This window comes from Stomoxys calcitrans, chromosome 4, assembly GCF_963082655.1.
Source record: "Stomoxys calcitrans chromosome 4, idStoCalc2.1, whole genome shotgun sequence".
In the NCBI taxonomy this organism is placed as follows: Eukaryota; Metazoa; Arthropoda; class Insecta; order Diptera; family Muscidae; genus Stomoxys; species Stomoxys calcitrans.
The window spans coordinates 129,759,507-129,783,319 of record NC_081555.1 but is presented as its reverse complement, the minus strand read 5'-3'; the positions used below and the strand labels follow the sequence as shown (position 1 = coordinate 129,783,319).

The following is a 23,813-nucleotide window of genomic DNA, read 5'->3' as shown; positions in this document are numbered from 1 at the left end:
GATTTCTAACCGTCTTTTCGTCTGGGGTTTTTTTTTTTGAAAATTTCTTCCGACCGTTCGGAAGGATTTCTGGATTGTTTGTCTGAAGGAATTTTTGTTCCGACAGTTCTGAAAGAATTCTGAACGATGTCTGTCAATTCAGTTTTTTGATTGATCTGTGTACGATGTCTCGGAAGGAACATCCGATTTCAATACGAAATTACTCCCGAAATCATTCAGAATTCTTTACAAAGTTTCGGAAGGAATATCCGATTTCTATACGAAATAACTTCCGAAATCGTTCCGAATTCTTTACGAAGTTTAGGAAGGAACATCCGATTTCTTTACGAAATAACTTCCGAAATCGTTCCGAATTCTTTACGAAGTTTCAAAAGGTACGTCCGATTTCAATACGAAATTACCTCCAAATTTTGCTAGGTTTTTTTTTTCGATTTCTTTCCGAAACCGGAACGAATTCGATCCAATTGCTTTCCGAAACTTCGACGTTGCATTACGAAATCATGTCAAACACTCCATACAACTTTCGTAAAGATTTCGTTACTATTTCGAATGGGAAGTTCGTAGAGATTTCATTACGATTTCGTAACGATTGGTTTGCTGGGGGTACTTACTCAAAAAATTTCCAGCAAAAGTTCTTTTAGTCATTAAGTTATAGGTATTTTGAAAAAAAAAAAAAAACAATCTCGTTTCTACTGCCAAATTTCTTCAACTGCATAGATACGCCATTCTCGTTACCCTTACAAGAAAACAGCGAACAGGTAAACAGGTTACCGGTGTGTAAAAAAAAGGCCAAAGAAAAAATACCTAGGAAAATTCCAGCACACAAAAAAGGAGATATGAAAACATACGTCGAAAAGGATTATGGTTCACAAAAAAAAACAAGGACCTGCCACGCACTCCATCTTGGGCCTTTATTTTTAATACAACACATTGGCCCACAACGCACCACAGAGGTGGCTCCAGCTAAAGACTTATCCCATGGGAATTGAAAAAGGCTCACAAACCTGAATTCCTTTTAGTGATTTTTTTTCGAAGTCTACCTTTTAAATGAATTTTAATGGCATAGAGGGGCGAAAAAGCGCAATGCCTTTCACCATTACCAACTCTTTTGGACACTTTCGCCTGTGAATTCTTTCACCAAGTCCTAGGCAAAAATGCAAATAAGTATCCACAAAAAATCTCTTACCCGTCTTTTCTTAAAATTCTTCTTCTTCTTTTGCGTAGACTCTGGAGTCTCTCAAAAAAAAAAAAAAAGAAATTGTAAGTTAAACGTTTTTTCCTCGTTTGCATTCGAAATGTGTATTCTTACTCCATAGGGCATTCGTTGAAATTGAATTGAATGAAGGAAATCATACTCTTAATCTTTAAAAGTAAGCAAAAGAATGCCTAGCGATTAATGGTAAGAAATTTAATTTCAGATTTTTGTCATTCTCTTATTCCAGAGTTCGTTTGCAAGAATGGGTATGGGAGAGAGAAAGAAAATTTCTTTAAATGATTCGATTCGATTGAAGAGATGTTGGCTGTTAAATTTGAAGTTTTTTCTTACTGCGCTATAAGAAAAGGTTGAATAACAAGGCCCAACGTTTCATTCAAAAGGCATGCTTCTACCATTGCACTGCTCGCTAATTAGAGAGTAGGTGTAACCATGTAAACTTTTCATGGCATGGCAATCTGATGAGCCCTCTGGCAAAGAGCGAAATCGCGATCATTGTAGGGCGCCACTAATACATTTAACACACCACAATTGCTGAGACACTTTAAAGGGTTTTTGTTGTTTTGTTTTGAACAAGAAGCAAGAAGAAAACATTGGTCTAAGCTGATTAATCCAACAATAAAATGAAAAAAACAAAAAAAAAAAAATTGTGACCAAACTAAGGAAGCACAAAAAACCGATGAATGCACGAACAGCACGTCAAAAAATATGTAGCTACGCTCATATTGAAAGGTTACTCTATGGCAAATGAAGACTGTCTGGATAACAAGTCTATGGCTTTGTGTATATTGTTGATGTTAGATGTCTTTATGAAGTGATGTTAGCTGTTTAATTTTAAATTTTTTCTTACTACGCTATAAGAAAAGGTTGAATAACAAGGCCCAACGTTTCATTCAAAAGGCATGCTTCTACCATTGCACTGCTCGCTAATTAGAGAGTTGGTGTAACCATGTAAACTTTTCGTGGCATCGCAATCTGATGAGCCCTCTGGCAAAGAGCGAAATCGCGCTCATTGCAGCCCGCCGCTGATGCATTTAATACACCACAATTGCTGAGACACTTTTAAGTGTTTTTGTTATTTTGTTTTGAGATAAAAGCAAGAAAAACATTGGTCTAAGCTCGTTAATCCAACAACAACGTTAATCCAACAAAAAAATTGTGACCAAACCAAAGAAGTGCAAAAAAATAAGGATAAATTTTGTATAGAAATAAAATTTTGACAAAAATTTCTATAGAAATTAAATTTCGACAAAAATGTCTAGAGAAATAAAATTTTGACAAAATCTTCTTTGGAAATAAAATTTTGATAAAACAAGGGTCTCCATGGAGCATTCCTTCTCAGACCATCGCTACATAAGGTTAAGAATAGGATAAACTTCCGTAATAAGTTGAAAACCAACTGGCCAAAATTCGGAAGAGTACTCAGAGAAAGACTTGGGCGAGATAATTAAGCATAGAAGACAGTGACGACGATGCTAACACGATTACGGCTGTACTAGTGGAGTCTTTTGAAGATATTTGACCTCTTGGAGAAAGAAAATCAGTCGAAGAAAAACCCCGGGATGATCGGGGAGATTCGCAACATTGGGAAACATGAGGTCAGCAGACTTTACAACAAAGCACGTCGTGAAAAAGCGGAAGTGCATTGGAATGTGTACTACACACGGCTCAAGGAATACAATAAGGTTACCAGAGCGGCAAAAACGCGCCTCCTGGAAGCTTTACTGCGAACGGGTCGATAGTTAACAACGGCGCCAAGATGAAAAAGTTTTTCTCAGAAACTCATGTCCAAACAGTAGACGACATAAGAGTGAGAGCAGAGACAACGAAGAAAATGTAGAAGCACGCATTTGTAGAAAACTCATTTTCCACAGAATACGATGGGACTCACGAAGACTCCGGAATCTTGGAATAATGAGGTTGATCGAAGGCTTATCATAACGGCATTTATGGTCAAGGAAGCCTTGAGAAGCTTCAAACCATTTAAGTCACCCAGACCTTATGGAATATTTCCGGCGTTACTACAAAAGAAGCGGACTATCTGGCGTCTCATCTGGCATTGCAGGCCACCGTAGCGCAGAGGTAAGCATGTCCGCCTATGATGCTGAACGCCTGGGTTCGAATCCTGGCGAGACCATCAGAAAAAATTTACAGACCTGGTTTTCCCTCCTAATGCTGGCAACATTTGTGAGGTACTATGTCATGTAAAACTTCTCGCCAAAGAGGTGTCGCACTGCGGTACGCCGTTCGGACTTGGCTATAAAAAGGACTGCACTCATTGATATGTGAGAAGTTTGCCCCTGTTCCTTAATGGAATGTTCATAAGCAAAATTTGCATTTGCCTAGGACTGGCATACACTTCGTAAGCCTGGCAGGAGGCAAGAGTGGTATTTATACCCGATCCCGGCAAGGCAAGATATGCGACACCAAAGGCCTTTACTCAAAATCATCGAACGTATTGTTGATATCATGATAAAGAGTAGAACATCCAGCGAACTGCTCAAATACAAACAGCATGTCTATGTCAGGGGAAGGACGGAGGGGACTGCCCTGCAGGAGGTTGTGCATAGAATAGAAGAATCCTTTGATGACAAGACGAACATATTGGCGGTTCCCATTGACATAGAGGGGGCGTTCAATAATGTGCGGACGGACACATTGATCCAATCCTTCAACCAGTACCGGGTGGACCGGGTCTTAGAAACTGGATAAACCAGATGCTAAAGAACAGATGGATAAATTGCGGGTCTCATGACACAAATAAAAGGGAGAAAGTGCCACAGGGCAAGCCGTAATGAGACCCTTTGTAACCCCCTTGAAACGACACTAAGTGAATTAATTTTGAGTCATCCCCGACGATTTTTTCGGCAATTAACTTGGTATATATGCGTTGGAAAAGCCTACCAAGAATTGAGGTCAGCCTACCAAGAATAATAACACTGCTTCCAAAGTGTACAATCAGATAGATATGTTCCATATAAAGTTAAAGAAGCCGCAGCGCAGCCGTCCCGGTTCAGCTTGTCTTAAATAAAAGCTCATACAAATATGATGCAGGAATACTAGGTTGTAAAAAATTCATCACCCTAATGTCCATAGCCATATGGGGCGGATTAATAACTGCACTCTCTTTTGAATCTAACCTAATAAAATTTTGACAAAAGTTTCCTTTGGATATCAAATTTTGGCAAACATTATCTATAGAAATACAATTTTCGCAGAATTTTTTATAGAAATAAAATTTTAACAAAATTTTCTATAGATCGAAGAACTGGTTAGTCTAAGGAAGGATTGCAGCAAACTTTCAACTGGTCGAAGGGCATAACAGCTCCACATGACTAGTACGCCTACGAGCTGCGTCTATAAAATACGGGGGGGAAATGAAAAATGATCAGAACAAATCCTGAGGAATGAACGAATCCTACCGTGGTTGGTGTGTTGTGACCTTCGGATTTCCTTTTCCATTCCATCCGTGTGTCTGTCCGTCCGTCTGTTGTAATCACTCTACAGCCTTCAAAAATTGAGATATTAAGCTGAAGTTTGGCACAGACACGTCTTTTTGATGCACGCTGGTTAAGTTTTTGAACGGGCCAAATCGGACCATATTTGGATATAGCTGCTATATAGACCGATCTGCCGATAAAGAGTCTAATGTCCATAAATGCTTTATTTTTTAACCGATTTCGCTGAAACTTGAACCAGTGAGTAGTTAAAAGCTTCCCGATATCTGATCCAAATATGGTTCAGATTGGACTAGATTTGGATATAGCTGCCATATAGACCGATCTGCCGATAAAGGGTCTGAAGACCATAAAAGCTTTATTTATTACCCGATTCCGCTGAAATTTGCAAAAGTGAGTTATTTTAAGCCTCCCGATATCTGATCTATATATGGTTCAGATCGGTCCATATTTAGATGTAGCTGCCATATAGACCGATATCCCGATAAAGGGTCTAAAGCCCATAAAAACTTTATTTATTACCCAATTTCGAAATTTTGAAATTTGCAAAAGTGAGTTATTCTAAGCCTCCCGATATCTGATCTATATATGGTTCAGATCGGTCCATATTTAGATGTAGCTGCCATATAGACCGATCTCCAGATAAAGAGTCTGAAAGCCCATAACAGCTTTATTTATTACCCGATTACGCTAAAATTTTAAACAATGGGTTATTTTAAGCTTCCCGATATCTGATCTAAATATGGTTCAGATCGGACTATATTTAGATATAGCTGCCATATAGAGCGATCTCCAGATAAAGGGTCTGAAGGCCATAGAGGCTTTATTTTTCATCCGATTTCGCTGAAATTTGAAACAGTGCTTTATTTTAAGTCTCTCAACATCCGACCCAGTTATGGTACAGATCGGACTATATTTAGATATAGCTGTCATATAGAGCGATATCCAGATAAAGGGTCTGAATCCCATAAAAACTTTATTTTTTAACCGATTTCGCTGAAATTTGAAACAGTGAGTAGTTTTGCACCTCCCAACATTGAACCCAAATATGGTTCAGATCGGACTATATTCAGATATAGCTGCGATATTGACCGATCTGCCGATAACGGGTCTGAATCCCATAAAAGCTCAATTTATTACCCGATTTGGTTGAAATTTGATACAGTGGGCAGTTTTAGGTCTCCCGACGTACCTCCCAAATATGATTTGTATCGGACAATATTTAGATATAGCTTCCATACAGAGCGATCTGCCGACAAAGGGTCTGAAGCCCATAAAAGCTTTATTTTTTATCGATATGCAAATTTGAAATACAAAATTCAACAGTGACTTATATTTATTAGACCACCCAATGTCCGTTCCGAATATGGGTTCATAAGTTATCCAGTTTCCACCCGATTGTGGCGAAAGGGGGTTTACATATACACCCGAGGTGGTTGGTATCCAAAGTTCGGCCCGGCCGAACTTAATGTCTGTTGTCTTGTGTTTTATTTAATTTTTTCGTAAATAGTTTTAAAAAATCTCCTCCTCATTAAATTCTGTGCATTTGCTTTAAATTTATACAACAACATAGAAAAACAAGTTTGTTGGTACTTGATATAGATGTTCATGTTGTAAAGGCTAAAAAACGCCATCCGCTTATTGAACTATGTCTGCAAAGCTCTCTCATGTTAAACTATAATTGTATGCATAGTATTTTGTTATTATTTATTCATAACAGTTTTAAAAGCATTAATCTTCTAGTCATTAATCACCTTTTACCCTATTCTTTTCATTACAGATTCTGGGCACGTAATTAGCCATAGAGCTTTAAGCGAGGGCCAACGTGTAGCAGTGGTTTCCGGTTCCTGCGTATATGTGTTTTAAACATGAACGAAGCATAAGCCGCTAGGAAAATCCAAACGAAACACACAAACACACACACACACACAGATAATGACGCCAACGTCAACGACACAGATACCATTAAAAGCATAGAATAAGCAAAAGATAGGGAAAATAAGTCATACACTATGAAATTTAAAGAAACAAAAAAAACCAAAAAAAAAAAAATGCAATAAACCATAAAACCATGAGCATAAAAATAAAATAAAGGCTTTTTCTTGCAAGCAAACAATTTCCCATGGGTGTTTATTGCCAATGCGATTTTTTCCCTCTATTTGTTTTTTTTTTTCAACCTCCTCCATCTCTGCTAATGTCTTGCCTATTTTATCTTTTCAGAAAGTGCAATTCAATCTTAATTCAACCTTTCAAAGTAAAATCAAAAATCCAAATAAAAAGTGATAAAAAATCTGTGCTATACAAAAAAAATACAAAAAAAGAAAAGGAGAAAAATCCAAAAAAGAAGTGAAGCTAAAGGAAAATTTACAAATATATTAAAAAAAAAGGAAAATCTCAAAGAAATCGAAATCAAATATTTGTGTAAATCAAAGAGATCGTGAGAAACCCCCCGTGGTGTTTTCCTCACTTTTTTCTCTTTCACTCTCTATCTCTCCTTTTTTTTATTTCCTCCATCACGTTTTCTTTTTTAATTCAAATATTGTGCTAAGAGGTTTAACGTTAAACTCCTAGCCTTAAGTAACAGTTTCCATTTTTTTTTTGTTTACTTTTTCGTAACCAACAAGACTCGAATTTTTTATTTGATTTGGAAATTTTCTCTCTGAAAAAAAAAACCAAAGGAGAAACCCACAAAGAAACGAAAACGTTAAAGCAGGCGTTTGCATTTTTATTAAAACGCCATAAGCGTTTGGTTTGCGCGCGCGAAACGCTTTAAACAAGATTACAACCAGCCAGCCATGGATCCGCCCATAGGCAATGGATACCGGCTGCCAACAATCTGGAAAGTAACATCGCCATCAAACGCAACCACAATGTGCAATACGAAATGCCAAGCAAAACGCAGCAGTGTCGTTGGCCACACCATCGGTAATCAAACAGTGTCATCAAAATCCCTCTCTAGGATTAGCAACAACAACAACAACAACATCACCATCCATAACAACAGCAGCACCCACCTTAAGCCCAACAGCAACAACATCAAAAGAAAAACAACAGCGCCATCATTAGCGTCTGATGTTGGAGGACAAGGATACCTCCAACCTGGCTCATCGGCAGCGACAATGACAACTCGAATGCGAATGCGGCATCGCGTCTGCAATCTTAGTTTTGTCATTGCCTTGATGGCCGTTGTGATTTTAAATAATGTCGGTTGCTTTGTCACCTTAACGGCGCAAGTGGCCGCAGCTGCTTCCGCCCAACGTGAAAATACGCGCATTCTACCATTACAAACAGGTAAGTGTACTCAAATGGACACAAAATGTTTTCTTTTGCTCAAAAAAAAACTTTTTTTTTTAAGGAAATAATGTCATCATAACAATAACTTTAATGAACTCTTAGTCTAAGTGTAGAACTGAATGATGGTAATGGCTGTAAGAAACTAGAAAACTTAGATTAAGTCAGTCACCGTAAACTCCACTTGTTTTTTTTTTACAAACAGTCACATGTGTGACTCTTGACTTTTATAGCTGCATGAGTTTGTGATTATATAGTCGACGAAGTGTGTTTTATACATCACACCATAGGAAGGGAGCTATACTGATCAAGTTATAGCCTTTGTAACACCTTGAACTATTGATCTTAGACCCTATAACGTATATGCATTAGGGCGTGTTGTTTTGTATGGAAAAATACCAAAAAATTAAAAGTCTTTTAGCAAAAAACGTAATCTACTTACAATTCTTAGAAATTTCTCCAAACCATGGGTATTCTGTCAACGTGTATCTGTATTCCAAGTTTTGAGAGCGGTAGCGCAATCTGTAAAAAAAGTAAAATTTTGTATGTTTTAGTACCTAAATGTAAAAATTTCAAAATAATCTTCTAGTTGCCCAATATAAGCCACTAACTGGATAGGACCTGGTCTGCTGTGCCTTCCTTCACTTTCTTATTTTTTCTGAGCCCTATACTGGCACTATCAGGAAATATTGGGTTGCCCAAAAAGCAATTGCGGATTTTTCATATAGTCGGCGTTGACAAATTTTTTCACAGCTTGTGACTCTGTAATTGCATTCTTTCTTCCGTCAGTTATCAGCTGTTACTTTTAGCTTGCTTTAAAAAAAATCCTTCTTTTAAAAAATCCGCAATTACTTTTTGGGCAACCCAATGAGTCCTGTTTTCGGGTGCTAGTACGTCCTTTCAGATATTTCGCCCCAATGTGGATATCGTATTGGTGCTCTTCTCCCAAATGCCCGTCCGCCCTCTATCACTCTCTTATTTCATCTGAACACTATACTGGCACGGTCAGGAAACATGTCCGGTTCGGCTGTGCTGGTACAGCCTTTCGGATATTTCGCCCCAATGTTGATATCGTATTGGTGATCTTCTTCCAAATACCTTTCATTACAGCCACCACTATAGGATGGGGGTATACTAATTTATTCATTATCTTTATAACATCTCGAAATATGGATCTGCAAGCCTAAAAAGTATATATTCCAGATCGTCTCGACATTCTGAGTCGACTGTCCGCCTTCTATCACTCTCTTATTTCGTCTGAACACTATACAGGCACGGTCAGGAAAAAAGTCCAGTCCATGGGTGCTGGTACGTCCTTTCAGATATTTCGCCCCAATGTGGATATCGTATTGGTGCTCTTCTCCCAAATGCCCGTCCGCCCTCTATCACTCTCTTATTTCATCTGAACACTATACTGGCACGGTCAGGAAACATGTCCGGTTCGGCTGTGCTGGTACAGCCTTTCGGATATTTCGCCCCAATGTTGATATCGTATTGGTGCTCTTCTTCCAAATACCTTTCATTACACCCACCACTATAGGATGGGTGTATACTAATCTAACTAACATCTCGAAATATTGATCTGTATATATATTGCAGATCGTCTCAACATTCTGAGTTGCTTTAGGCATGTCTGTCCGTCCGTTTGTAGAAAACGCGATAGCGGTCGAAAGCGTAAAGGAACAGGGGCAAACTTCTCACATATCAATGAGTGCAGTCCGATTCAAGTTTAAGCTCAATGGTAAGGGGCCTCCTCTTTATGGCTGAGTCCTAACGGCGTGCCGCAGTGCAACACCTGTATGGAGAGAAGTTTTACATGGCATAGTACCTTACAAACGTTGCCAACAGTAGGAGGGTGAACCCACCACTGAAAATATTTTCAGATGGTCTCGCCAGGATTCGAACCCAGGCATTTAGCGTCAAAGGCGGGCATGCTAACCTCTGCCCTCAATTTGACTTCTTGTGCCCCTAGAAGCCTCAATTTTCATCCGATTTGGTTGAAATTTAGAACAAGGACTTGAGTTATGACTTCCAACATCCATGCCCAGTGTGATCCGAATCGGTCTATAAACAGATATAGCCCCCAGATAAACCTATCTCCGGATTTAACTTCTTCAGCCCTTAGAAGCCTCAATTTTCATCCGATTTTGTTAAAATTTAGAACAAAGACTTGAGTTATGACTGCCAACATCCATGCCCAGTACGATCCGAATCGGTCTTAAAACAGACATAGCCCTCATATAAACCGATCCCTGGAATTGATTTCAATAGACCTTAGAAGCGTCAATATTCATCCGATTTGGTTGAAATTTGGAACAAGGACTTGAGTTATGACCTCCAACATCCACGCCCAGTATGATCCAAATCGGTCTTAAGACAGATATAGCCCTCATATAAACCGATCCCGGGAATTGATTTCAATAGACCTTAGAAGCGTCAATATTCATCCGATTTGGTTGAAATTTGGAACAAGGACTTGAGTTATGACCTCCAACATCCACGCCAAGTGTGATCCGAATCGGCATTTAGACAGATATAGCCCCTGTATAAACCGATCACCGGATTTTACTTCTTCAGCCCTTAGAAGCATCAATTTTCATCCACTTATGACCCGAATCTGTCTATAAACAGATGTAGCTCCAATGTAAACCGATCACTGGATTTGACTTCATAAGCCCTTAGAGGTCTCAATTGTCATTCGTTTTTGCTGAAATTTAGAAGAAGGACCTCTGTTATGACACTCAAGACCCCCGCTAAGTATGATCCGAATCGGTCAGTTAACAGATATAGCCCCCATATAAACCGATCCCCGGAATTGACTTCTTGAGACCTTAGAAGCCTAAATTTTCATCCGATTTAGCTGAAATTTGGAATAATGACGGTCTTTAGACAAAAATAGCCCCCATATAAACCGATCACCGGATTCTTCAGCCCTTAGAAGCGTCAATATTATCCGATTTGGATGAATGGAAAGCCGATTTGACTTCGAACATCCATGCCAATTATGATCCGAATCGGTCTATAAACAGATACAGCCCCCATATAAACCGATCCCCGGATTTTACTTCTTAAGACCAAAGAAGCCTCAATTTTTATCCGATTTAGCTAAATTTAGGCCCTTAGAGGCCTAAACTTTCACCTGATTTGGCTGATATTTGGTCAAAAAATCAATCTTATGACTTACAAAATCAGTGCAAGTTCTATCCGAATTGGTTTATATGGTGATGTAGTCCCCACTAAGTACCGATATCCCGATATCACTTCTGAGACGAAAATAATTCAAAACCAAACTCAGTTAATAAGCGTTAGTTTTTAGCGGAATAGATGATGGTGGATACCCAAGATTCGGCCGTGCCGAACGTAGCACGCTTTCCTTGTTTGAACCTTATATTGCTATGGTCGGTAAATATGTCCCGTATGGGGGTATTTTTGGGGGTGAGGTTGTCCCCTATATATCAGATTCGTGGTCTAGTCGCAAATACCTTTCATTTGAGACCCACATTGTCATTATTGGTTTATATGTCCTTTTGGCGGGCTTTGGAGGTGGGTCGGCCCCCCTAGATATCCCACCCTAAACAAGGATACCAAATTTCTGTTTTTGAGTTATTATGCAAATGCAAATTCGCCCATGAACATTCCATTAAGGAACTGGGGCAAACTTCTCACAAATCAATGAGTGCTGTCCGATTCAATTTAAAGCTCAATGATAAGGGGCCTACTTTTTATAGCCGAGTCTGAATGGCGTGCCACAGAGCGACACCTCTTTGGGGAGAAGTTTTCTCATGGCAAAGTACTTCAAAAGTACCGCCAGCATTAGGAGGGGATAACCACCGCTGCAAATTTTTCTGATGGTCCTGCCAGGATTCGAATCAAGGCGTTCAGCGTCATATGCGGACATGCTAACCTCTGCGCTACGGTGGCCTCCCCTATATATCCCACCCTACATGACGATACCAAATTTCTGCCTTATATTGCCTATATTCAAATTTGAGCCTTATATTGCCATGATCGGTAAATATGTATGTCCAATTTAGGGGTTTTTTCGTGGGTGAGGTGGTCCCCCAGACACTTAGCCCTGAAAAATATATCAGCATCGTGCTCTACTCTCAAATACCATTTATTTAAACCTCATATTGCTGTTGGCTTAAGGCGAGTTTATGGAATAAGGCGTCCACCAGCCACTTGGCCCCAAAATTGGTTATCAAATTCGTTATCTGATCTCAAATACCTTTCATTTGAGCCACTAATTGTCATGGTCGGTAAATTTGTGCTTCTAATATATGGTCCCACATTTGGATATCAGATTCGTTTTCTACTTCCAAATGGCTTTATTTGAGCCCCTTATTGCGATGGTCGGTAAATAATTACTTGTGGGGTGTTTTGGGGAAGGAAAATTGGTCCCGAAAGTGGGTTTTAATTTCATGTTTCACTCCACAATACCATTCATTTGAGCCCCACATTGACATGGTCGGTAAATATGACCGATTTAGTGTTGTTTTGTGGAGTGGGGTGGTGCCCCAAGCACTTAGCCCTGAAAACGTATCAGCATCGTGCTCTACTCTCAAATATCATTTATTTGAACCCATATTGCCATTGGTTTAAGGGGGCCAAACACTTGGCCACAAAATTGAATATCAAATTCGTTTACTTAACATAAAAAAACTTTCGTGTGAGCCTCTTATTGCAATAGTCAGCAAATATGTTAAAAATATCGACATCGTGCCCCACCCTATTTGAGCCCAAAATGGTCACGGTGAACAAATACGTCCTATTTGAGAGTAGCTTCCGGGGTGGAACGTCCCCTAGACAGTTGTTCCCCAATGTTGATATTTTGTCAAAATTTAATTTCTATGGAAGATTTTGTCAAACTTTTGTTGTTTAGAAATTTTTGTCCAGATTTTATTTCGAAAAAAAAATTTGTTAAAATTTTTTTACCTTGAGAAAATTTTTATCTGAGCACATTAGAACTACCTAATTATTGTCCTAAGACCTCATTTAACTTATCCCTGGATTTGACTTTTTGGGTTTATGCACCATTTGCCCGAAATTTGATATGTAAGGCACATTTGTGACCGCCAACACCAGCATTTAATGCATCCTATTTAGGGCCTTGCGTTTATAACTGCCATATAACCGATACCCGTTTTGACTTCTGGTTGTTACAGTTAAATCAACTGAATTTAACTGGCCTTATTTTATCGACATGCGTCCTTTTTTGTCCTCCTGATGCAACTTTAGTTCATGGCCAACAAACAAATTCGGTTTAATGGGACATGCAAATAAATGATTGATTGCCGATGGGGAAGGAGGGCTTTATTTTCTCTTCATTATTCACTAACATTTGCAATGCTAATTGCAACACAGACATAATGAAATGAAAATGTGCTGCAAAATGCATACAACCAACAACCAACGAATGCCAATGAAAACCAAAGGCTTGTTGTAGAACACATGCACACTCATGCACACACACACATACATGCTTGTACAAAATACAAATTAATTAATGTAAAATAAGTGGCTGTAATCAAATGAAAACACAGTACCGAACAAAATTCAATCATCATTGGTTTTAAATGGTAATCGCTTTTTCTGTTTGACGTCGTCTGACTTAAATCCTTTATCCTCCCCTCCCCCTCGCTTTCAACCACCAAACTCAGCGTGGGTCTTCAGTGAAATTGCCTATTTGATTTACGTGTAGTGTAGGACTTGGTTTAAGAATAAAAACATGGATGTAAATCGTTGTGTGTGAAGGGCAATAGAAGTAATTAATCAAATTGAAAACATGACTGGATAATGGCCACTTCTAGGGGCGGAGATGGTAGGGTGTAAACAGAAAAAATCGCTTACAATACGCTATAAAAATCATGCAATTAATTAAAATATTTCTTATAAACATTTATGACACAATGACCGTGCACAAACAATTTAATGAGTGTTTGGACTTGACTTCCAACTGCGATACGGAAAACGTGGTGGCTGATGAAGCCAGCATTTGAGAATATGGTTTGTAATGACAGCTCGATTAGCTGTTAGATTTCTAGGGAATTATGGAAAATCCAGTAATTGTATAATACGAGAAGTAAGTGTTGTTAAAATAATTTATGGAATTAACAAAACGTTATTGACAATAATACAAAGATTATTTGTTTTTTAACGGCTCTTTGAATTATTGAAATATTTTGTGTATATGGGATCAAGGCAGTTATCGGATCTGAAATGCTGTATGACTTTGCATTGGTGGTGATGACTCCCATTAAATTTGAAGCCTGGTATTTGAGCCAAGTTCTCCAGACTTTGTACCTAGGCAATACGCAGTGGTTCATGTTCTAAGATAAAAGAATGTTTCACCACTCCCTCTCTTTTCTCGTTTTTATGCACTCCACCAGAGGAAGGAGGTATACTAATTTCGTCATTCTGTTTGAAACACCTCGAAATGTATACTCTTGATCGCCATGACATTTTAAGTCGATATAGCAATGTCCGCCCGTCTGTCTGTCCGTCCGTCTGTCGAAAGCACTCAAACTTTCGAAGAGTAAAGCTAGGCGCTTTGCAATGTTGCATGCGCATTCATCGCCCACAATAAAGGGCGTGGGCGACGAACGCGTTGTGGAACAGCGAAACTGTGGGTAGGGCGGCGAAAATCCTATAGGGGGATCCAGATCGTGAGAAGACGAGGCTATTACTGAAAGGAAGGTCAGTAAAGCTAGGCGCTTTACTCCTTGTGTTGTGCAGTGTTGCATGCGTATTCATCGCCCACAATAAAGGGCGTGGGCGACAAACGCGCTGTGGAACAGCGAAACGGTCGGTAGGTCGGCGAAAATCCTATGGGGCATTCAGATCGTGAGAAGACGAGGCTATTATTGAAAGGAAGGTCAGGAGGTCAGTATAGCTATCGGTAGTAAAGCTAGGCGCTTTACTCCTTGTGTTCCGCAGTGTTGCATGCGCATTCATCGCCCACACCCTTAACCCGAAGTCTTTCGGTTCGATGCAGTCCGAATAAAGGACGTGGGCGACGAAAGCGCTGGAACAGCGAAACGGTCGGTAGGTTGGCAAAAATCCAATGGGGGGATCCAGATCGTGAGAGGACGAGGCCATTACTGAAAGGAAGTAAGATGGAGGTCAATATAGCTATTGGTATCATAACGGGAGACATAGGACTACGAGGTCGTTTACGTTTAATTGGCTATGACAGATTATTTGTTCCACTAGCCGAACGTAGAATAGCATTCCAAGCGCCTCGATCTTCTGTGCTCATTCTAAAATCTCTGACACCAAGTTTCGAGGTGTCTCCCACCACTTGATCTTTCCATCGGGCTTCCATAGGTCTTCCCGGTTTGGGTGTACCACCTTGCTTGCCTTTAAAAGACTTCTTTGCTGGAGCTTCCTCATACATTCTGACAAAATGATCTAGCCAACGCAGCCGTTGTATTTTGATGCGTGTAACTATGCTATCGTCGTCATACAGCTCATAGAGCTCGTGCTATTCTCCATTAACGCAAGACTTTACAAAGAATCTTTCTCTAAAATACTCCAAGTACTGCCTCATCTGCTTTCACAAGTACCCATGCTTCAGAACCATATAACAGCAGGGGTAGTATCAGTGTCTTGTATAGTGTAATCTTTGTCTGGCGAGAGGTGGCCTTGTTTCTAAACTGCTTATTTAGAACAAAGTAGCATATGTTTGCCAGTATTATTCTTCGCTTGATCTCAAAACTGGTGTCATTCGTTTCGGTTAAGGCGATGCCGAGGTAGATAAAGTTACTGACTGTCTCAAAGTTGTGGTTCCCAACTTTCTCCATTTTCTTTATCTGGTCGGTTGTGCAAGGCTTTTTGGGACTTGACTGCGAGCTCACTTATGTAAAATCGATGCGGCAAGTGATAGCATATGTATGGCATGCGGGGAAGATGATGAGACGTTGGAGCATTTCCTTTATCATTGCCCGGCTTTCGCATCTAACAGATACCGGCACTTAGGTGGGGACACTATACCAGACATTAATCAACTTAGGGGAGTGGCATGGAAAACAATAAAGGATTTTGTATGTAGCACGGAAATCCTAACTTAGATTTTCTTTTTCAAGGTTACTTTTTTTGTATTAAGAGCGCACAACAAGCCGATTACTGGCTTACGTGTATGTCCATAGAGCGCACAGCAAGCCGATTACTGGCTTACGTGTATGTCCATAGTGGTATGGGGCGGATTAATATCTGCACCCTATGTTCAACCTAACCTAAAGCAAGGCGCTTGCTATTTTGCATAAATACTTCTTATGAGTGTAGATCGATTGGGATTTTAAATGGACCATATCGCTCCATGTTTTGATATAGCTGCCATATTAACCGATTTTGGATCTTGACTTCGTGAGCCACTACAGGGCGCAATTCTTATCCAATTTAGATGAAATTTTGCACAAAGTGGTTTGTTATGACTTCCAGCTACTGTATTAGGTATGGTTAAAATCGGCCCATAATCTGATAGGGCTGCCATATAAACCGAACTTGGATCTTGACTTCATGAGCCACTAGAGAGCGCAATTCTAATCCAATGTGGCAGGAGTTTTGCACTTAGCGATTTGTTATGATTTCCAACAACTGTGCTAAGTATGATTCAAATCGGTCAATAACCTGATATAGCTGCCGCATAAGCCGATCTTGGATCTTGACTTCTTGAGCGTCTACAGGGAGCAATTTTTAGCCGAATTCGCTGAAATTTTGTATGAAGTGTTTTGTTATGACTTCGAACAACTGTTCATAGTATGGTTCAAATCGGTGCATTACCTGATATAGCTGCCATATTAACCAATCTCCCCACTAGACTTCTTGAGCGTCTAGAGGGCGCAATTTTTATCCGATTTATCTGAAATTTGGCCCGTTACGTTTTGTTATGATTTTCAACAATTGTGCCAAGTATGATCTAACAGCCACGACAAGTACGGCCCATATTGAAAAATCATTCAAAGAACTTGACAAGTGCGATCCATAGTGGAGGGTATGTATGATTCGGCTCGGTCGAACTTTTACTTGTCATACCCTATATCATCCCTGTGGTACAGGTTATTTTAAATTGTGCATTTGTTTGAGGTGGAGGAGGCCACCGTGGCGCAGTGGTAAGCATGTTCGCCTTTGATGCTGAACGCATGGGTTCGATGGGTGGGTATTTATAATTTTGCACATACCTTGGCTATATAAAACATTTTGCAAACTATTTTTGAAGATTTCGTATTCTTTATATATAAACGTGACCTTTTGATGTCATAAAATCGGACTTTAGTTACATACAGCCGCTATGTAGACCGATCGGCCTACTTAAAGTTTTGAGGCAATAAATTGCTCTTTTTTTTGGTAGACACATACCCATTCCTGTGAGATGTTGTCTAGTTCGGGCCATATTTGGATATAGCTGCCATATGATCGGTATCCCAATGTAGAGTATTAAGGTCATAAATGATCCATTTATTACCCGCTTTCGATGAAATTTGGCATAGTGAGTTCTGAAGGACCCCTACCCATTCCTGTCATATGTGGTCCAGAACTTACTGTGACAAATTTCATCGAAATCGGAATTTGGTACGATCTGAACCACATTTTACAGGAGTGAGAAATGGGCTTCCAGAACTTATTGTGCCAAATTTCATTGAAATAGGATGAAAAATAATCGAAATCAGATGAATAGACGCTTCCTCTCTCTCTCATATTTCCCGATACTTCTCCTTCACCTGATGGGTAACTACTGATTGCTAGGTTGTTCTGTATTTCGCCGTTGTATACTCTTAGCTCTGTATACTCTTGTAGATCTAATTTTAAATATTGATAAATCATTTGGAATTCATCGTCTCATTTGTCAATTGGTGGAATTCTGTACCTGAGATCGGATTTCGAGGCATTGAGTGGTCAATGCTTTGCCATTGTGGGATTATATTATCAGGGCAAAGATGTTTTTATAGACACATTTTTATGTGGAAGTGGCTATCGCCGCGGAAATCAGGTGGTTATTGGTTATTTAATGGCGCCATTAACCCGCCATATCGAGCATCAAAGGCACTCAATATTTGTGCAAGAGCCAGTGCCGCTCGGCCTTTCACTGATTCTCCGCTCGATACCGCTGATTGTCCGCGATTGCCGTTGTAGCTACTCCGTATGGAGCATTCCACTATCCGCAACCTGTGGACGCGCCCGGTTGCTCGCAGCTAAGCTTCTCGTGACAGCAATGAACACCACACAGATCGGATCTCAATGTTCCAGCCAGTGTGGTGCTCACGTTGCCATCTGTTGTCAGCTTTTCTCGGGAGTTTCCACAACTTAATTATTCGAATCTAAAACCATGTTTACACTTGGAACAAATCCAGATTTGCGACAAGATTTCAGAAATCTCGTGTTTTCCAACGAGGTTTCCCATACATTTTCAGTGTGAGCAAATCTACTTATTTGAGGAGATTTGCAGAAAATGCATCACTGCGTTTCTATTGAATACTGGTTATTATTGGTAATTTTGGACAGGACTCTTTCCCAACATCTGACAATTTTAAAATCGTTCACCAATTCGATTGCTGACCACAATATATATGCTGAACACAACAAAAACGTTGTCAAAAACTTCCCTTTTGACCGATACAAATCACTTGAATCGTAGTGTAAACGGGTCTCGGAGATTATCTCAGATCAAGTGAATTGTTTACACATGGTTTAATGAACGTTACCACGTGGAGGCTAGATTTTCTTAAGTTTATAAAAGCAGCATTTATCAATCGATTGCCCTGAACTATATAATGATATAGTTCCCATATAGACCGATTTAGTTTCTTAAGCTCATAAAATCCGAATTTGTTATCCTAACGCACTGAAATTTGAAACAATGGGTTCCACAATATTCCCCGATATCCAAATCGAATATTGGCCATTCCGGACTACATATATCCATCTGCCATTTAGACCGATATGCCAATAAAGGTCTTAAGCCCATAAATGCCTCATTTATTGCTCGATTTCCCTGAAACCTAGATCTGTGAATTGTACTGGGTGCTTCGCTTTTGGACCCGAGTACGGTTCAGATCAAATTATTCTCAGATACAGGCGCCATATAGACCGATCTGACGATTTGGGTTCCTAAGCACATAAAAGCTACATTTGTTGCCCAATTAAACCAATCAAGCTTAATTTTAACTATGATAAACAAATTTTAATCAATATTTTTCAGTTACATGAATTTGATTGATCCAAGATGTCTAACACGCCATAGAATACAAAAATATATGTGGTTTCCTTCTAAATCTAGAGATAAGAATCGCCCATCACATGGTACTTCAATAAAATCCCGTTTGTTTTCAAGAAATTATACCTTCCTGGCTTGATACCTTTGATAAATCCCAAGTTTTAATTCAATTTAAACCTTAGTTACCCTATACATTATGATCTCCATCAAGGTTTATTGTGTCTTTTGTTGGAATTTGAATTCGTAAACACATAAAGTAAAACATTAACTAAATAAAATATTGCCCAGATTTAGAATAGCTAACAAAAACATGTTCTAAATACATAATAACTTCATTCAACATTTTCTAAAGTCAAAAGAGTTGCATGTGAATATGTGGTTGTTAGCCCAAATAAATTTCAATGAAACCAGTTCAACGGTTTGGTTTTGTTCGAGAACAAAAAAAAACCTACTTTAGTCACAAGCGAGTTGTTGAAAAATTTCATGCATTTCTTGTGAGCTAGAAGGTACTTGTTGAGTATCAATAGACAAACAAAAATTCCATACTACTGCATATTCTAGAATATTTGGTTGTGCTATGCGCTCTATGCGTTGTATGAGTTCTTCATCTCTCTCTCTCACTCTTCCCTTGGGTCCACACTTTATGCATAAAACTGTTGATGGTGCTGCTTTGTGTAATTTGCAAGCATCATTTGGACAAAAATTTTAATATCAAATCTCAAGAACGTTAGCTATAAGCCAAGGCATCATCATCTTTTGAACGTATATAACACAAAGGCTACAAATCAAGTATGCGAGTACTGCTCTCAACAATGCCCTCACCTATCTAACTGACTAAGTAACTAACTAACCGACTATTATACTAATCACATACAACAGCAAACAATGAGTAGGTACATAAGTACTCGTACACACGTTTGGATGAAGGAGGAGGAGGTTTGAACGGGGCCGGGTAGTCAGTCAGTCGTTACCTATTGATGTTGTTTTTCATGTCATCGTTGTAGTTGTTATTGTTGTTGCTGCTATCTATCTTAGCTACGACTATGATCCAACAATAACAACTACAAGAGTAGAGTGGCGCGTCAACGACAGCAACAAAAAACCTGAAATATGGATGCCAAGTTAAGTCGTTTGCCTGAAACGGTGATCGCCGGTACCAGGCACCAACGACCGTATGACGACGACTATGACTACGACGACCGTATGAAATCACACAACAAACAATTCTGCAGCAACAACAACAACGACGCAACACAAACAATGCTGCCGTGCCTGCCAGCCGCCTGCACGCTTGCTCGCCTGTTGCTGCTGCAACAACAACAGAGCCCCCAAACAATACAATGACGGTGTTTTTTTCTCTTCGTTTTTTTTTTTCGTTTTGTTTCTTTCTCTGGTGCTCAAAGCGTAGATCTACTAAATCGAATACAGCCAAACAACAACAAAAAAACACCAGCAACAATAATAAGAATATTTGTCTGTCTATAATTTTGTTTATATGTGTTTGCAAATATATATATGTATAAATGTAAATACACAATAAACAATAATACACTCGTAATAATGATCAACAGCATTGGCATGCCTTTTTGCTGAAAATCACTCTAAGAGGCAGTAGAAAACAAGAGTCGCATACAAATCATTATGAGAGTTGTAGAGAAAGAATTAAAGTACGCGGAGAGAGAGACCACACGAGAGAGAGAGAGAGTAAACAAATGTTATAGAGCAAAAGCCACAAGTTGTTGAAAATTAATCCAAAGCCCGCATTATGAACTCCACTCCTTGAAAATTCCCAACAAACCGATAATGGGTGAAAAACAACAATAAAATAAAACACAGACTTTGACCACAACCAGAGAGTATGAGCAAACATTAAAAGCTAATGTAGCCATTAAACTTCATAATGAAGTTTAACTTTGAACGCGGAACTCCTCCACACTTACATTCATGTTTATAAATATGTACATGCGTTGTATCATTTACAAACTCTTTGGTTTTTGCCCCCACTCTTCACTCCCGCTGGCATTAATCATCATGTGATCTCATCTTTATTACTTTGATTAACCATAATGTCTTTCAGGAGGACTCTCACACTCAAATAAAGGTATCTTGCTTTATAAAATAAAGGAGATGATAAAAGCCGAGGACGTTAATTATTGTCTTGTTTAACTTTAGATCGAACCAGTGTAAGTCAGATGTTTTGCACATAATTGCAATGTAATGTTGAACTGATAAAAGAAAATAAGGTAAAATAAAATATAATAAAATAAAAGAAATAAAATAAAAAAAAAATATAAAAATAAAATTAAATTTAATAAAATTAAACAAAATAAAATAAAATAAAATAAAATAAAATAAAATAAAAATTAAATTTAATAAAATAAAATAAAGTAAAATAAAATAAAATAAAATAAAATAAAATAAAATAAAATAAAATAAAATAAAATAAAATAAAATAAAATAAAATAAGGGCCCAACACAACTCGCTGTCCCAAATTTCAGCGATATCGGACAACAAATTCTCCTTTTTTGGGCCAAGACCTTAAATCGAAAGATCGGTATATATGGCAGCTACATCTAAATTTGGACCGATCTGTGCCAAATTGAAGAAGCATGGTGGCCTAACACGACTCACTGTCTCAAATTTCAGCAAAATCGGATAATAAATATGGCTTTTTTGGACCTAAATCTTCAGATCGATATATATGAGGGCTACATCAAGATATAGTCCAATATAACCCATCTTCGAACTTAACATTCTTTTGGACAAAAAAAGAATCTGTGCAAAGTTTCAGCTCAATATCTCTATATTTAATGTAGTGTGATTTCAACAGACAGACGGACGGACATGGCTAGATCGTCTTGGACTTTTTCGACGATCAAGAATACATAAACTTTGTAGGGTTGGAAAAATATAATAAAACAAGAACATTAGGAATATACGTGGCATGTTTATGAGAAGTCGTAAAAAATCACCACCACCATCACGACGTTCAAGATGTGAAATCGGGAGATCGTTTGCGAAGCTGATTTAGTCCGTTCCATACCAGCTACGTTTATTCGGAGTCATGCAAAAACAAAAGTTCATATTTTCAGTCAAATCGGGTTATAGTTTTGCTTAATGTATCCTACAGAAGCCATATTGGATGATGGGTCCATATGGAAGCTATAGCAGGTTATAGCGTTATGGATAATAACATACTTGAGATTATGACCCTTAATTGGAAGATTGGTCTATATGGCATCTATATCTAAATAAAGTCTGATCTGAACCATATTTAAGTCGGATATCGGGAGGCTTTAGCCAGCCCACTTTTTACAATTTAAGCGCCATCGGATAACAACTGCGGCTTTTATGGGTTTAAGACTTTAAATCGGCAGATCTGTCTATATGGCAGCTATATCTAAATATAGTCCGATCCGAATCATATTTAAGTCGGGAGACTTAATACATGTCACTGTGTCATATTTCAACGAAATTGAGCAATAAATTCAGCTTTTATGGACTTATGACCCTTAATTGGTAGATCGGTCTATATGGCAGCTATATCTAAATGAAGACCGATCTGAACCACTTTTGAGTCGGAAGACGGGAGGCTGGAAACAACTCATTATTTAAAATTTTAGCAAAATTGGATAATAATTGCGGCTTTTATGGGTTTAAGACTCCTAATCGGCAGATCGGTCTATATGGCAGCTATAGCTAAATATAATCCGATCTGAACCATATTTGAGTCGTATGCAGGTAGGCTTAAAACAACTCATTATTTCAAATTTTAGCAAAATCGGTTAATAATTGCGGCTTAAGACCCTCAATCGGCAGATCGGTCTATATCGCGGTTATATCTAAATATAATCCGATCTGGACCGTATTTGAGTCGGATGTCGGGAGGCTTAAAACAACTCATTATTTCAAATTTTAGCAAAATCGGATAATAATTGCGGCTTAAGACCCTCAATCGGCAGATCGGTCTATATCGCGGTTATATCTAAATAATGTCCAATCTTTACCATATTTAGGTGTGACGACAAAAGGCTTTAAATAACTTACAGTTTCTAATTTCATCGCTTAAAACCCTTAACCGGCATATCGGTCTATATGGCAGCTAAATGTTAAAATGGTTCGATATTGACCATATTCGGTTTGAATATCGGGGCCCCTAGCACAACTACACAATATCAGCGAAATCGGACAAAAAATACGGCTTTTACGGGCTTAAGACACTAAATCATCAGATCGGTCTATATGCCCATTCAAAAACTTAACCTGCGTATAGAAGAATTTTGAGTCTGTGCAAAACTTCAACTCAATATCTCAATTTTTAAAGACTGTAGCGTGATTACAACAGACGGACACACGGACATCGTTAAATCGTCTTAGCATTTTACGACGATCAGAAATATATATACTTTGTAGAGTCGGAAATGGATATTTCGATGTATGGTAAACGGAAAAAAATATAGCTAACACAGAAATGTTATGAAGAATTATTTTTGATTTCTGCACTCGAATTCTTGGAGCCGTTACGGTGGCCAAACCCTTCGAGAAAATTAGAAAAATGTTTTAGCGGTGGTTTCCCCTTCAAGTGCTGTCGACACTTATTAGGTAATTACCTTGTTACGTATCAGTCCTGCAATCTTC

At 38.7% G+C, this 23,813-nt stretch overlaps 1 protein-coding gene and 1 long non-coding RNA gene across 3 annotated transcripts in view; one reads left to right on the top strand and one right to left on the bottom strand.

Moving 5' to 3' along the window:
• Positions 1 to 23,813, top strand: part of LOC106094156 (low-density lipoprotein receptor-related protein 2) — a 795,641-nt gene that overhangs the window by 163,246 nt on the left and 608,582 nt on the right. For both annotated transcript variants that reach the window (XM_059366657.1, XM_059366656.1), the window contains exon 2: positions 6,892 to 7,962. In XM_059366657.1, coding sequence (XP_059222640.1) covers positions 7,467 to 7,962 — 496 coding nt within the window. In that variant the 5' untranslated portion in view covers positions 6,892 to 7,466. The remainder of the gene's footprint in view (positions 1 to 6,891; positions 7,963 to 23,813) is intronic.
• The window catches only part of LOC106093314 (uncharacterized), a 294,983-nt gene continuing 279,615 nt past the window's right edge, over positions 8,446 to 23,813 (bottom strand). Inside the window, exon 4 of the long non-coding RNA XR_009397969.1 lies at positions 8,446 to 8,484. This is a non-coding gene — a long non-coding RNA (uncharacterized LOC106093314). The remainder of the gene's footprint in view (positions 8,485 to 23,813) is intronic.